Below are 14,106 nucleotides of genomic sequence, written 5' to 3' on the forward strand. Positions count from 1 at the left end.
AATCTCACCGGTGAGCAATCCGATGGCATCACGGTGTTCCGAATTCCACCGATGACGTCATCGATACTCCACCGGTGTCACACCGGTGCCATCAACTTGCAGAGGTGGTGGCAGTCTCCATCAGCCGCCATCAGTGAATCTGATTGGTTCTTGTATAGGGCGGGAATTAGCAGACGAATGACATCGTGCACTGTTGTGTCATGGCGGTGTGTTCTGCTTTAGTTCTGCTGTATTGTTTGTAATGAGCACAACGTAAAAACAATATGTTAATGGCTTATGAGCGAACATATCAACGGACCAGTTATTACTACCGGATCAAGAAATAAGTTGTTTATGATCTCTTTTATTTGAACGAGATGGCAGTACGGAAATTTCGCAAAATTTTGTTAGCGTAGCACAGATAACCACTTACACAGTCGCCATGACAGCATCGATTCTTCCAGCAGTTTTGTTCCTTATTTTTGTTGCAACGTGACGTCATTGATGCCACCGGACCGGTGAGATTCGGAATACGCTGTTAGCAAGGTAAACTCAGAGTTCAAATATCTCCCTTCCCAGGACGACATGTGGAGTGGGGTATGTAGACATATTGCCAACGTAATATCCCACAAAATTCACTTCCACATTATTTCATAGGACTAAAGTTTTGCGAGCCAGTGTACCTTTCGAAATGATTTCTCATTTCTTTGCAGCCAACATCTTCAAAACGAATATATTTCTTAAAAGTAGATTTTAACAAAAATGTCACTTTTTCGTTTTTATCGTAAAAATGAAGTTTTTCGCAGGAACTCAATTTCCGGGAAAATTCCAGACAAAATTGCAGTCATAAATCAGTCACATTTGTAGTAAGTCGTGCATATAATTCTTACTGCATCCCTTCGTAAATTTCGCAATTGTCGCTAATATAAAACCAGGCCCTGGTCATTCGGTAACTCGTCAAACTTATCTACGCGTCAAGGGAAGAAAAATGTGAACTGAATCGCTACACTCCTATTCGTAGCAAGCCAGCTCACTCTCCCCCACCATAAAGTTCTTACTATATCGTCTATCTATTACATTTACTTTTACGAGATAACGAGTGACCTCTAAGAAGTCTCATTATCAACCATACGTAGTCACGCCAGAATGCTCGACGACGATAGGTGTTACGACGAACTTCCAACTGAGTACTTACGAAATGTAGTCAAATCTGTGTTACAAAACGAAGGGCTCGACTCTAAGTTAGTGAAAATAACAGCAACTCCAATTCTTGCTTCTCTATGGATTTCATCTGTATTTAAAGTCAAGGCTGAAGATCAGAAGAAATCCTTCCACTTATTCATAAAATGTCTTCCTTTAGATATGACGAGACGAAAACAAATGGATAGTGATATGTTCTTCGGAAACGAAGTCATGTTCTATAACAGGGTTGTCACAGTATTTCACAAATTTGAAATGGAAACGCTACCGCATGTACAGCGGCCATTCCTAATTGCACCTCACTGCTACAGAGCTGAAACAGATGGAGAAAATGATGTCATCATATTAGAAGACATGACTTCAAAAGGCTTCGTTGTGTTAAATCGTTTGAGAGTATTAGGAGTGCCAGAACTATTTCTGGTCATGAGGAAACTTGGTCGTTTTCATGGTTTATCTCTAGCTATGAAAACACTTGATCCTGAGGGATTTCACGAAGCGCGACAATGCCTAAATGAGACTGTGTATTGCAAATATTATATGGACAAAATAGCACGCGATGTCATAGAATATGCATTTGAAGATGCTATTAAAGAAGCTGAGAAACATTTCTCTGAAGACAGTCCGCATTTGGTAAAACTTCAAAAGTTCAGTAAAGGTGTTGCTGATCGAATGGTTGCAATTTCATATGGAGATCCCAACAATGAACCTTATAATGTCATCACTCACGGAGACATGTGGGTCAGTAACTTCATGTTTCATTATTCTCCATCAACAGCTATCAATAAAAGTCCAGATGAAATGTGTTTTATCGACTTCCAACAAGCTCGCTACAGTTCTCCAGGAACGGATTTGGGAAGATTGCTCTTCGTATCGACAGACAAATCAACTCGGGATGCTCATCGCGAAGATCTGCTCCGTTGTTACCATGATAGTGTGAGTGATACAGTGAGAGAGTTTGGTTGCGATCCTGAGAAAGTTTTTCCGTTCTGTGCTGTGGAGCAGGAATTGAAGAAGAGTGCTGCTCATTTTGTAGGAAATGTGTTAACTAATTTACCACATGCTTTGCAGGAGGGAGAAGGAACTGATAATGACCTGTCTTTCGATGGTGACGGAAGTGACGAATTATTAAAACCCTTCCTACTTGCTTACCATCTAAAGACACCGGAATGCCGTAGAAGAATTCTAGAAGTGATTGAGGATGTTGTTGAGTATGGTTACATGGATTGCATTCTGTAAAGAAAAATCTGTATAGTGTGAACTTCCCAGAATGTAGTGTGGAAGTATAACATATACTACTGTAGCAAATAAACTCTTTCATGTAATTGAGGGACTGGGTGCAAGAAGGGCATTTTACAGGATGTGCCCTTTTTGAGTAAAACGCTTTATTGTGTTCACAGATCTGTTATGCATATGATCACCAAGTTGTAGTTCAATACTGTGTTCATAGAGGTCAGGAGTACCCAAAATGTAAAGGCGTGCATAGGTAACATTATTACGGTTTGAATTTTCAACATCAATTTTCTCAAAACTTGCATTTGAGAGAAGTGCCTTTCTTGCACCAACCCCTCAATTATAATTTTCACAAGTTTAGAATAGGAAAACACTACTTTTTATTGCTAGATGAAAGAATTGTGGCAAAATACACACAGGCTCACTATTACTTGTCTGACAAATGATTAAATGAATACCGGAGGCAGCGAAGACAACTGCTCGAAATGAATCATTGTGACTCAGTATCTTAATTCTGGTGTAGCGGTACCAAGTGTAGGGCAGCATATAATTATGTGTGCTAATAAAACAGTCGTGTTAATAACGCTTTGATGTGGAATGTACAGTACATGCCCTCCCTCTTGCTCCGCACAATCCCTGCAGCGCTTATACACAGATGGCAACAAACAACAGTGCATTCACTCAGCGGTAAAGAAATTTCAGATAATATGCAATAAGTATAAATGTGAATGTACAGTAATACTAGATGCATATTTTGGAGTTCCAAGAAAGGTTCTGAAAAATAATGTTATTAAATGCTCTCAAACATTCTATCTTCACAGTGTTGTATTTGGTTAAAAAATAATTCTCAGAATATATTAACAGAGACGTAACTTTTTACACTCTTTATTTAAGAATGGGAACAAAGATTTGCACAATTCATGGTATGTAGTTTGAAATTAACGAGAAATATCTTCATAATACGTAATATTTTTGGTATAATTTCCATATTTCATAAAGAATTTCATATTGTTTTAATATTTTGCACTTTTTTCCTTCTTCGTCAATATTTCTGTAACTACCACTGAATACAGCTCTTCAGATAATAAAGGTATTTTTTCAAGAAACACTTAGAAAACCAAGTGCAAGTGCAAGTGAAGTTTCCAAATTTCCATCTAGAGTCAATGGACTCGTAGCGTGAATGAATTAGACTGATTAGAGAAACCAAAACAAAATTAGTGTTTGCTATTCCACCTTTCTTCATTCTTCCGAATCCAGTGAAATTATTTTCAGGACTGGAATGCCTACTTTAATACGTGTACAGCTTCTACCAAAAGTTTAAGGACACATCTTCAAAAGAGATGTTTCACTCCTGACTTTATACTAATGCGAAACCCCCTTGATCTTTATACAGGGAAGAAATGCCTGTGGAAAATGAAATTTTTACTTTAAATCCAATCTCTGTACCTTTCAAACAATTGATTATATAACAATTTTTCTGTTATGAAAACTTATTGACAAATTACATTTTTTTTTTTTTTTGTAGGAAGAAATTAATTACTCCAGAATGAGTGTACTTATATCATTGAATTTCGGGAGGGCGTTAGACATACCCGAAATGTTTCTTGTGCAATTATCATTTTTCATTTTAAAAATTTGTGACAGCTCGTTCACGCATTGTAATCCATTTTTTTTTTCCTTTTATTTAGGAACAATTGTCAGTTTCTAAAATTCTCTCGAGTTTGAAATTCGCGGCAAATTGGTCAGGGACCGTCAATGTCATTTACATGGCATTATGAATCATTAAAATAGACAGGCAAAAAGGTATTATAAATAGCTATTATTATTATTATTATTATTATTATTATTATTATTATCATTATTATTATTATTAAATATCCGCGGAGAAGAACCCTAATACATCAAGCGGTATGCTAGGGTTTTAGTTTTTTGTTATGGGTAGACTACTTATCTATACTATTTATTTTGATACAGATAAAGGTGAAATATGTATCTAAAGTATTTTAAAGATGAAGTTTAGCAAGTCTATAAATTGTCTGTAGCAACAGAGTTTTTTTATTACTTCACATAGTGGAGTCCTGTATTCGGTGTTGCAGTCCAGAAGATGTGCCTTTATGTGAAATCTCTTTGCTTCAATAATAGGACAACCAAATAGAAGGTGTTTCACACTGTGAAGGTCTTCGCGGCAGGAGCAAGTAGAGTCGATGTCTGCTGGAATGTTGAATCTGTCGAAGTAAGTACCAAATTTCCCATGTCCAGAAAGAAACTGCGTTGTCACGAAAGTAGGTTTGAAGTGATGGCTTTTGAGTCGGTCGTGGATTGTTGGGAAGTAGGTGTCTCTTGTTAGTGATCAGGTTGTGCTTGTCGTCCATCTAGTATTCCAGTTTTGATCAGTCTGTTGTCGTACTTTTCTCTTGATGTATGATATGATTATAATGATTATAAATAGCTAAAATAGGCATGCAAAAAGGCATTATAAATAGCTAAAATACGCAATAAAAGGCAATTACAAAAACCTTGCACTAGACCCACAACCTTGCACTTTCCACAAAGGGATTTCGGCGGCAAGAAAAGCTTCACATAAGTCGAATGCAAATTGAGATTTTCGACTATGTTGCAATTATGTTGGAAGCAAAGAAATCTTCTACCCAGTAGCCTTGGAAAGTGCATTTTTGTGTTTGGTTGTACTGATATATTGCGATATGAAATATTTAGCTAACTACAACAACGTCGCAATGAAAACTGAAAGAAAAATAACCGTTAAAAATAACGTTAGACCCGCACTCATTGTTGAACTGACTGAAAGACAATAATATACATTCAGTGAAGTCACTTTCTTTGTAGTGGATATAGAAATAAATTAAAATATTATCGCCGCTTTCTCATGGTTAACATTCGGCAGGTCTTTGAGCGGCCTCGTGCATAACATTCGGCAGGTCTTTGAAATTTAATTTTATTATTGTTTTCAATTTCTTATGTCGCCGCTCCAATCACTCGCCTCAATTTCAATATTACAACCAATAAGCTGCTTCCATTATTAAATGACACTTATCTCGGTTTTAGTCCACGTGGTTGCAATGTGTTATGCTGAGGACGAACATTAAGGTATGTGATTAAAAATTATTATTAAAGAGTTGTTCTTGAGAGTTAAGAATGTCAACGTACTCGTATATGAAATAATAATAATAATAGCCATTTAACAATATAAAAAACTATTGCTTATGCTTATCGAGGAAGTAGACGTGACAACGTGACGCTTAGAGTGAAACCTACAGAGCAACAATCGGTCGGAAAAATTATGTTTTAAAAGAACATCGCACGTTATTGTATGATGCCGACATGTTAAGCATGAGGCCGCGGCGATAATACCTGTAGGCAATTTTAATAATACATAAATAAATAATAGATAAATAATCAAATAAAGGCAAAAAAAGCATTTATTTTGTAAATTAGGCATTTATATTAAAAAAGGCAGATAAGGGCAACATAAAACTGTTACGTTTCAATCACAAAGGTACAGTATAAATCGTACAGATTTACTTTCAAAATGAAGATAGATTTAACACATTTAAAAAGTTATTCTGCCAAAGTTCTGGTCTCTGATCATAACATTGGAAGTTAGTAAAAACTTGTCAATCAGCTTATTCCCGTTATTTTTAGTAAACAGTTGTGGAGTTTGTTACAAGTGTGGAAAGGTTAGATTTATTCCTTGAAGAAAAGTGAAAGTGGGTCGAAATTCAGCGAGTATGGACATGAAGTAACGCGGAAGATTACTGTAATGTGGAAGAATAATTTCAGATAATATCTAACTCTATCTCAAAATTCATTGATCTAAGTACACTCATTCCTACAAAAAGTGTAATTTGTCAATAAGTTTTCATAATAGAAAAAGTGTAATATAATCCACAGTTTGAAAGGCAGAGAGACTGGGTTGAAAGTAAAATTTCATTTTTCACAGGAATTTGTTCCCTGTATAAAGATCAGGAAGTTTCATAGAAGTATAAAGTCAGGAGTGAAACATCTCTTTTGAAAGGTTGTCCTTAAACTTTTGGTGGAAGCTGTAAATTAATGTTTGAACAGTTTCAGCTACAACTATCAATTCCTGACTACGAAATTTCTTCTATTTTTGCAATCTCATGGGTTTTTCATCATAGATACAAAATAATATTAAGGTAGGTACTACAATATTTTGCAAGAAAATATAAAGAAGATACTTGTATTTTAACTAGTGTTGAGGATATTTTATTCAGTAATTCTCTATCTATATCACTACACTTGACTAAATCCAATCAAATAAACACAATTAGATGTGACTATTGTTATTGTTCTTATTTAAGTGAAGTAACAGGAATTGAGGCAGGAGATTGTAGTGAATTGTGTCTCTCTTTATTTCTTTTTGTATTTCGCAGATAAAATGCCACGAACATTAAAAGATAAGTTCAAATCTTTGACAGATGTGAGTCCAACTGAAGGGGCTAATAAAGATAGGCCAGAAAGGACATCTCTCATTAATAAAATACAAGTGAAAGATCAAATGAAGGTCAGACCTGCTAGTTCTTAACAATTATGCTCAAATCTGACAGTGCAATCGATGCAATAAATTTCCTGAGCGATAACCTCACCACTCAATATAGAAGCAATAAAATGCTTTATATCATACTTAAATATCTTAGAAGATTTTGCAAGAAAGGAATTGCTTTGAATTACACTGAGAGTGGTCATGGGAAAGGGGCTCCTGATGGCATTGGTGGAATATTGAAGAGGACGGCAAATAGAATAGTAGGAGAAGGCACCGATCACCTCCTTGTTAAAGCATGTGACCTCCATGGTAGTGCTGTCACCTCCATGCCTATCAAAAAATTAAAATTTTGTTTTTTGAAGAAATTATTTCTGTCTTGATTTCAACAGAGTTTTAAAATAAAGAAATGGATTTATAATTAGTTTACAGAAGTATCAAGTGTTTTTTTCAATTCAGACCTGAATTTCCACTTAATTTCAGAACCACCCATTTATTGTGTGACGGAACCTCCAGGGAAATCTGGCATCGCTACAGTTAAGGGTTGCTCGACAAGTGTATACTGAGGATCACGTAAGAGTAGTTCCTAAAAGGCTAATTTGGCCGTCTCTTCAGTGTTACCAACTAATACTAGATATCACCAAAAGAGGATAAAATCACACAATGTTATGTACTATAATAATAATAATAATAATAATAATAATAATAATAATAATAATAATAATAATAATAATAATAATAATTTATTTACTTATTTATTTATTTATTTATTTATTTATTTATTTAGAATATTAATGTGCGAAACAACAGCACAAGGCCAATTACAGTTTAGCACAGGTACAAAACGAAACAAAACAACAAATGATGATGAGAATGAATGATAGAAAATGGCAATGAGATGAAAATACAATCAATATAATAGTCTACATTACTCAATTGACCAAAATGCAACAAAATAAATACCACAAATAACATTATTAAAATTAGTTCAGTGAGATAATTAAAATAATGGCAATTAAATAAAATGTACTAGATATGACTTGACTTGAAAATGCTTTATATAAAAGGTACAACGTTAGTCCAATTACAGATATGTATAGTAAAGTGTAAAACTAATATATTCACCCAATATGAGAAGTATAGACTGAAATATTGTAAAGAAATTTGTACATATTCCCGGATAGCTCAGTGGGAGAGCTTTGGTACGTTTAACCAAAGGTCCCGGGTTCGATACCCGGCCCGGAACAATTTTTCCCTCGAAATTATTCAAATTAACTTTACAGGGAGTTATTCCTGAAAGCTTAATTTGCATTGTACATATTTAGTTTAATAAAGAGTCACATAAAGGCATTGTTTCTTTAAAGCAGCTGTTCAAAATGTCGACAAACGGTACTGTTACATTAATTCACGTAATTTGTTTTTAACTGTAATTCATGGTATATTTGCTCTTTTATAAATTATTTTCAGTAGTCAGAACGAAATGAGTACTTTCGTTGGTTAATTTATTTGTATGAAACGCCATCTGTCACGTCGAAGAGATCAACATCAAATTACTCGGTAATGAACCACCGGAGACTCTGGATTCCTGATATTAAAATACTCGGCAAACATCCGTGAACAACCTCTGAAAGTTTGTCGGGAGTGTTTATGCTCACCCTGTATTTCTAATCAGACTAGAAATAATCGTACATCTATCCGTTACGTGACGTAAAATGTACTTTTTCTTATCTTTCAACTAATATTGGGTACATGATTGGAGCATAATTAATATTTTTCACTATTAAAAAGTACAATGGAGAGCAGAGTTAGTCAAAAGGTTTAAGACCAGGACAAAATTTCTTATGGCAAGTCTCATACATTTAAGAAGTTCATAGAAAGAAGCTCTTCACATGACCCCAGAAGAAAAAGTCCATGTGTCATATCTAGTGCTCGAGCGAATGTGTTGTGGTGAAGTTGCCGTCGCTTCGGGAACAGTTCTTCACAGAGTCATCGCGTCGCTCTTCCATTGCATACCGCGGAACCATACGCTATCTCTGCAGGAAACAAAACCTAAGAAGGCCTATTAGAGATCAAGGGGAATGATTACAGGTACTGTACAATGGCATTACCCACTTACTTATCCCTCTTTTTCCCTACTTCCTGGTCAAAAAGACTTCGAATGAAGTATAGGCTACGTTTCGTTAGCAAACACTACACACATTCCGTATAAACAGATACAATGGTAGCTGACGTAACAAAACGAACGAAATGCAATTACTCGGTAATGAGCCAACAGCGACCATAGGTTCCTGATATCAAAACACTCGGCAAACTTCCCTGAACAACCTATTACAGTTTGTCGGTAGAGTTTATAAACCAGACCTGCAGAACTGTAACTCCTCAGAGCGACTGCCTTACTACACACTCTACTCCACCCACCTTTTCTACCAGTGCAGTCATAGCGTTCTAATTACGCTCGGCTGCATCAATTCATTCTCGCGGCGGCAGGTATATAATACGCTATCAAGAATTACAAATGAACAGATAATGAAATCCTTAGGAACTTACCTTTATAAAGTAAGAGAAAAATGAATGAGGGAAATAAATAAGTTAAAAGGCGTGTAGAATAAATTTTTAATTGTATGTGTGCATATAATATAATAAGGTCTAACTATGTATATATCGTCCTATTACAAGTAAAGCCGATCAAGTCCACTTTTTGTGTAAAATAAGTTAAATACAGTCTCCGAGTTGTCTTTCCGTGCTCTGTATTCTACTAAAATCGAATAAGTCCGAAATGTTGCATGCAGACAACAAAAAAATACTTTATTTGAAGAATTTATTATGATTTTTCGTACATTAATAAAGTTTTAATTCCTGTTTTTACAAAACTTGCATTACTGGTCTTAACAGGTTTGACTAGTAATAGGACAATATATAAATTGTACGTTGATAAGTGAGTGATAGCTATATTATAGGATGTCAGTGCTGTCATTCAACACATTCCAGCAAAATAAATACTGTGTATAAATAAATAAAAATAATAAATAAATAAATAAATAAATAAATAAATAAATAAATAAATAAATAAATAAATAAATAAATAATAAACGTACTGCAGTTTAAAGAGAACTGGAACATATCAAAATCTAAACACGTGAAGAAATACTACTTCCAAAGGAAATGGGAATATGATTATTTTGTTCTTGAAGACGAAAGAATTGCTTATTTACTGTGTCCCATCCAATTTATTTCTATTCGTCATTTCAATATTAAACCACATTTCAACAAAGCCCATATTAAGAATTATGGAATGCACAAACTTTCGGGTAAGTTCATTATTACGAACTGTATATTCATTATTTATTTATATACTGTTAAATTAAGGACGTCACTCGTTGTGTCTATTTTGAATTGAAATGAATAGTGATTTTCAAGTTTCATTACTTAAATGCTATACATTTATTCCGTAGGTGATGATAGGAGGAAAGTTTTCGAAAATCTAAAGCAAGCCAGGTGCAAAGAAATCTCAAAGAAACTACCGACGGAAAAGTTAGCATAATTGTAAACATTGAAACGACTTAACGCAATATTAATACAATGAATTTATTACAATCCTTATTGAAAATTACAATGCCGTCACTGATGGACCTTGCACGGGCAAAGAATGTAAACAACTCTACGCAGAAGTCGATCATCCCCAAAAGAAGTGGAGTGAGCCTGACGTCATATTTCCGCTAATTACGGGTTAGCAGGCCTGTTATAAACACTCTGAATATTATTTTTATTATGCATATGCAAGTCAGTTTATGTTAACTGTAAATAACAATCCAGGAATTCTATCATATTAAAAAAGTTTTCCGTACACACTAATTGCAAATCATGTAGATGCCCATTCTAAACTGCAAGCATTTTTCTCTCACCTTAATCCTTTCGTCCAACAAAAGCTTTACAGAATCTGCAGAGATATAATTCAATTTCAACGTAAGAACTGTCCCAAGTTTTTTAGATCAAAATAAGTTGCAAACGGAAAAATTGCCATTAAACATGCGGCGAGAACGAAAATATGTACTTGATAATATACCGGTACTAGTTGACCTTAAAGATTCCACATAAAATAAGCAGATATAAATAACATTCACACGACAGGAGTTTTCACTTTCAACGACTTGAGTTCAGTTATTTCAAAATGTTCGACCACGGTGGGTGTTACGACGAACTCCCAACTGAGTATTTACGAAATGTTGTCAAGACTGTGTTACAGGAAGAGGGGCTCGACTCTGAGACAGCGAAGATAAAAATAACTCGAATTCTTGCTTCACTATGGGTTTCATCTGTGTTTATACTCAAGGCTGAAGGTCCGAAGAAATCTGTCAATTTATTTATAAAATGTTTTCCTTTAGATTCCAGAAGACATAAACAATTGGATAGTGACATTTTCTTCAAAAACGAAGTCATGTTCTATAACAGGGTTGTCACGGCATTTCACAAATTTCAAATGGATAAGTTCTCACATGCACAGCGGCCATTCCTAATTGCACCCATCTGCTACAGAGCTGAAACAGATGGAGAAAATGATGTCATCATATTAGAAGACATGACTTCAAAGGGGTTCGTTATGTTAAATCGCTTGAGAATATTAGGAGTACCTGAACTGTTTCTAGTAATGAGGAAACTTGGTCGTTTTCATGGTTTATCTCTAGCTATGAAAACACTTGATCCTGAGAGATTTAAAGAAGTTCGACTATGTCTAAAAGAAACTGTGTATACCAAATATTATATGGACAAATTAGCACGCGAAATCATAGAGTATGCATTTGAAGATACTATTAAAGAAGCTAAGAAACATTTCTCTGAAGACAGTCCGTATGTGGTAAAACTTCAAAGGTTCAGTGAAGGTGTTGTTGATCGAATGGCCGCAATTTCATATGGAGCTCCCAACAATGAACCTTACAATGTCATTACTCACGGAGACATGTGGGTCAATAACTTCATGTTTCATTACCCCTCATCAACAGTCAAGAAAGATCCAGACGAAATGTGTTTTTTCGACTTCCAACAAGCTCGCTACAGTTCTCCAGGGACGGATTTAGGAAGATTGCTCTTCGTATCGACAGACAAATCAACTCGTGATGCTCATCGGCAAGATCTGCTCCGTTGTTACCATGAAAGTGTGAGTGATACAGTGAAAGATTTTGGTTGCGATGCTGAAAAAGTTTTTCCGTTCTGTACCGTGGAGCAACAGTTGAAGACGAGTGCTGCCCATTTCGTAGGCAATGTGTTATGTAATTTACCACATGCTCTGCAGGAGGGTGAAGGAACTGATAATGACCTGTTTTATGATGGTGATGGAAGTGACGAAACACTAAAACCCTTAAAACTTCCCTTTCATCGAAAGACACCGGAATGCCATAGAAGAATTCTCGAATTGGTTCAGGACGTTGTTGAGTATGGTTACATGGACTGAATGGTACAACTCTTGTCTAATGCGAACAGTGCGCAGTATAGTGTTAAATTGTTATGTATACTGTAGTAATAGGAAAAAAAGGTATACTTTGGTAATTTTTAAAAGTTTTGATATGAATATAACTGATCTGAACTGCGCTCGAGCACGAGCTTCTGTTCTTTCGGGCTGCCATGCCTAATGTAGCTCAAGTTTAAAGTATTAAATAATAAATTCAATAAATTCAATGCATTTTAAGGTCTTCATGGTGAATAGTTAACCATACAATTTGGGCGTTCTGCCATGTACTGGAATTGTAATTTCATACAGGTTCCGTCAAATAGATGAGACCAGATGGATAGCTTGCTCTGCTGGATGAATTGCTCGGAGTAGCCAGAATAACGAATTCCGCAGATTACGCGACCCGTGTGATCATGCCTATCTGCACTAATGATAGAACCTGTGCGTCGTTTCGAAACGGTGGAAATGTTAAGTTCCACGACACATTGGAATACTCAAAAGTAATTCCTAAATAAAAATTTTAATCTAGTTTCTAGGTAAATTGGCTGGATTTTAAGCATATACGTTTAAGTCTAATGAACAATAATACAACATATTAGACACTTCCAAGAAAGATATTGAAAATTAAGTTCTCACCGTGTATATTATTTCGATTTTGTAGCTGTATGCAACGCAGTTTATGTTACCTGTAAATGAAAATCCAGGAAGCCTATTATATTAAAAAGTTTTCCGTAAACACTCACTGCAAATCATTAAGCAATGTAGATGCCCATTTAATACTGCAGTCATTTACTCTCACTTTAATCCTTTCGACCACCGAAAGCTTTACAGTGTCTGACGGAAATCTAAATTAAAGTTATACGTGAGGAATCTCGGAGGTTTCCCACATCAAAACAAGTTGCAATAGGAAAAATTTCCATTAAAACTGGGGCGAGAACGAAAATATTTACTATAAGATAATGTACTAGTTAACCTCAATATTTCTACATAAATTAAACAGATACAGAAAACATTCACACGACACATTATCAGCGATGCGAAGGGAGTTTAGTTACGTCAAAATGCTCGACCACGGTGGGTGTTACGACGAACTTCCAACTGAGTACTTACGAAATGTTGTCAAGACTGTGTTACAGGAAGAGGGGCTCGGCTATGAGATAGTGAAGATAAAAATAACTCGAATTTTTGCTTCTCTATTGATTTCAACTGTGTTTAAAGTCAAGGCTGAAGGTCCGAAGAAATCTGTCAATTTATTTATAAAATGTTTTCCTCTGGATTTCATAAGACGTAAACAATTCCATAGTGACATTTTCTTCAGAAATGAAGTCATGTTTTATAATGAGGTTGTGACGGCATTTCACAAATTTCAAATGGATAAGTTGTCACATGTACAGCGACCATTCCTGATTGCACCTCCCTGCTACAGAGCTGAAACAGATGGAAGAAATGATGTCATCATATTAGAAGACATGACTTCAAAGAGGTTCGTTGTGTTAAATCACTTAAAAATATTAGGAGTGCCTGAACTGTTTATGGTAATGAGGAAACTTGGCCGTTTTCATGGTTTATCTCTAGCTATGAAAACACTTGATCCTGAGATATTTAACGAAGCTCGACTAAGTCTAAATGAAACTGTGTATTCCAAATGTTATGTCGACAAATTAGCCCGGGAAATCATAGAGTATATATTTGAAGATACTATTAAAGAAGCTAAGAAACATTTCTCTGAAGGCAGTCC

At 35.3% G+C, this 14,106-nt stretch overlaps 1 protein-coding gene across 3 annotated transcripts in view; it reads right to left on the reverse strand.

The window, feature by feature from the left end:
• Window positions 1-627: 627 nt before the first annotated feature.
• LOC138708928 (ankyrin repeat domain-containing protein 1-like) overlaps window positions 628-14,106 on the reverse strand; it is a 91,719-nt gene continuing 78,240 nt past the window's right edge. For 2 of the 3 annotated variants that reach the window (XM_069839295.1, XM_069839293.1), the window contains one exon: window positions 11,589-13,796. In XM_069839295.1, coding sequence (XP_069695396.1) covers window positions 13,695-13,796 — 102 coding nt within the window. In that variant the 3' untranslated portion in view covers window positions 11,589-13,694. Of the gene's footprint in view, window positions 1,493-11,588; window positions 13,797-14,106 lie in introns of those variants that run through there. The other variant, XM_069839297.1, reaches the window with a different exon arrangement.

Source organism: Periplaneta americana, chromosome 11 (genome assembly GCF_040183065.1).
Source record: "Periplaneta americana isolate PAMFEO1 chromosome 11, P.americana_PAMFEO1_priV1, whole genome shotgun sequence".
Taxonomy (NCBI): Eukaryota; Metazoa; Arthropoda; class Insecta; order Blattodea; family Blattidae; genus Periplaneta; species Periplaneta americana.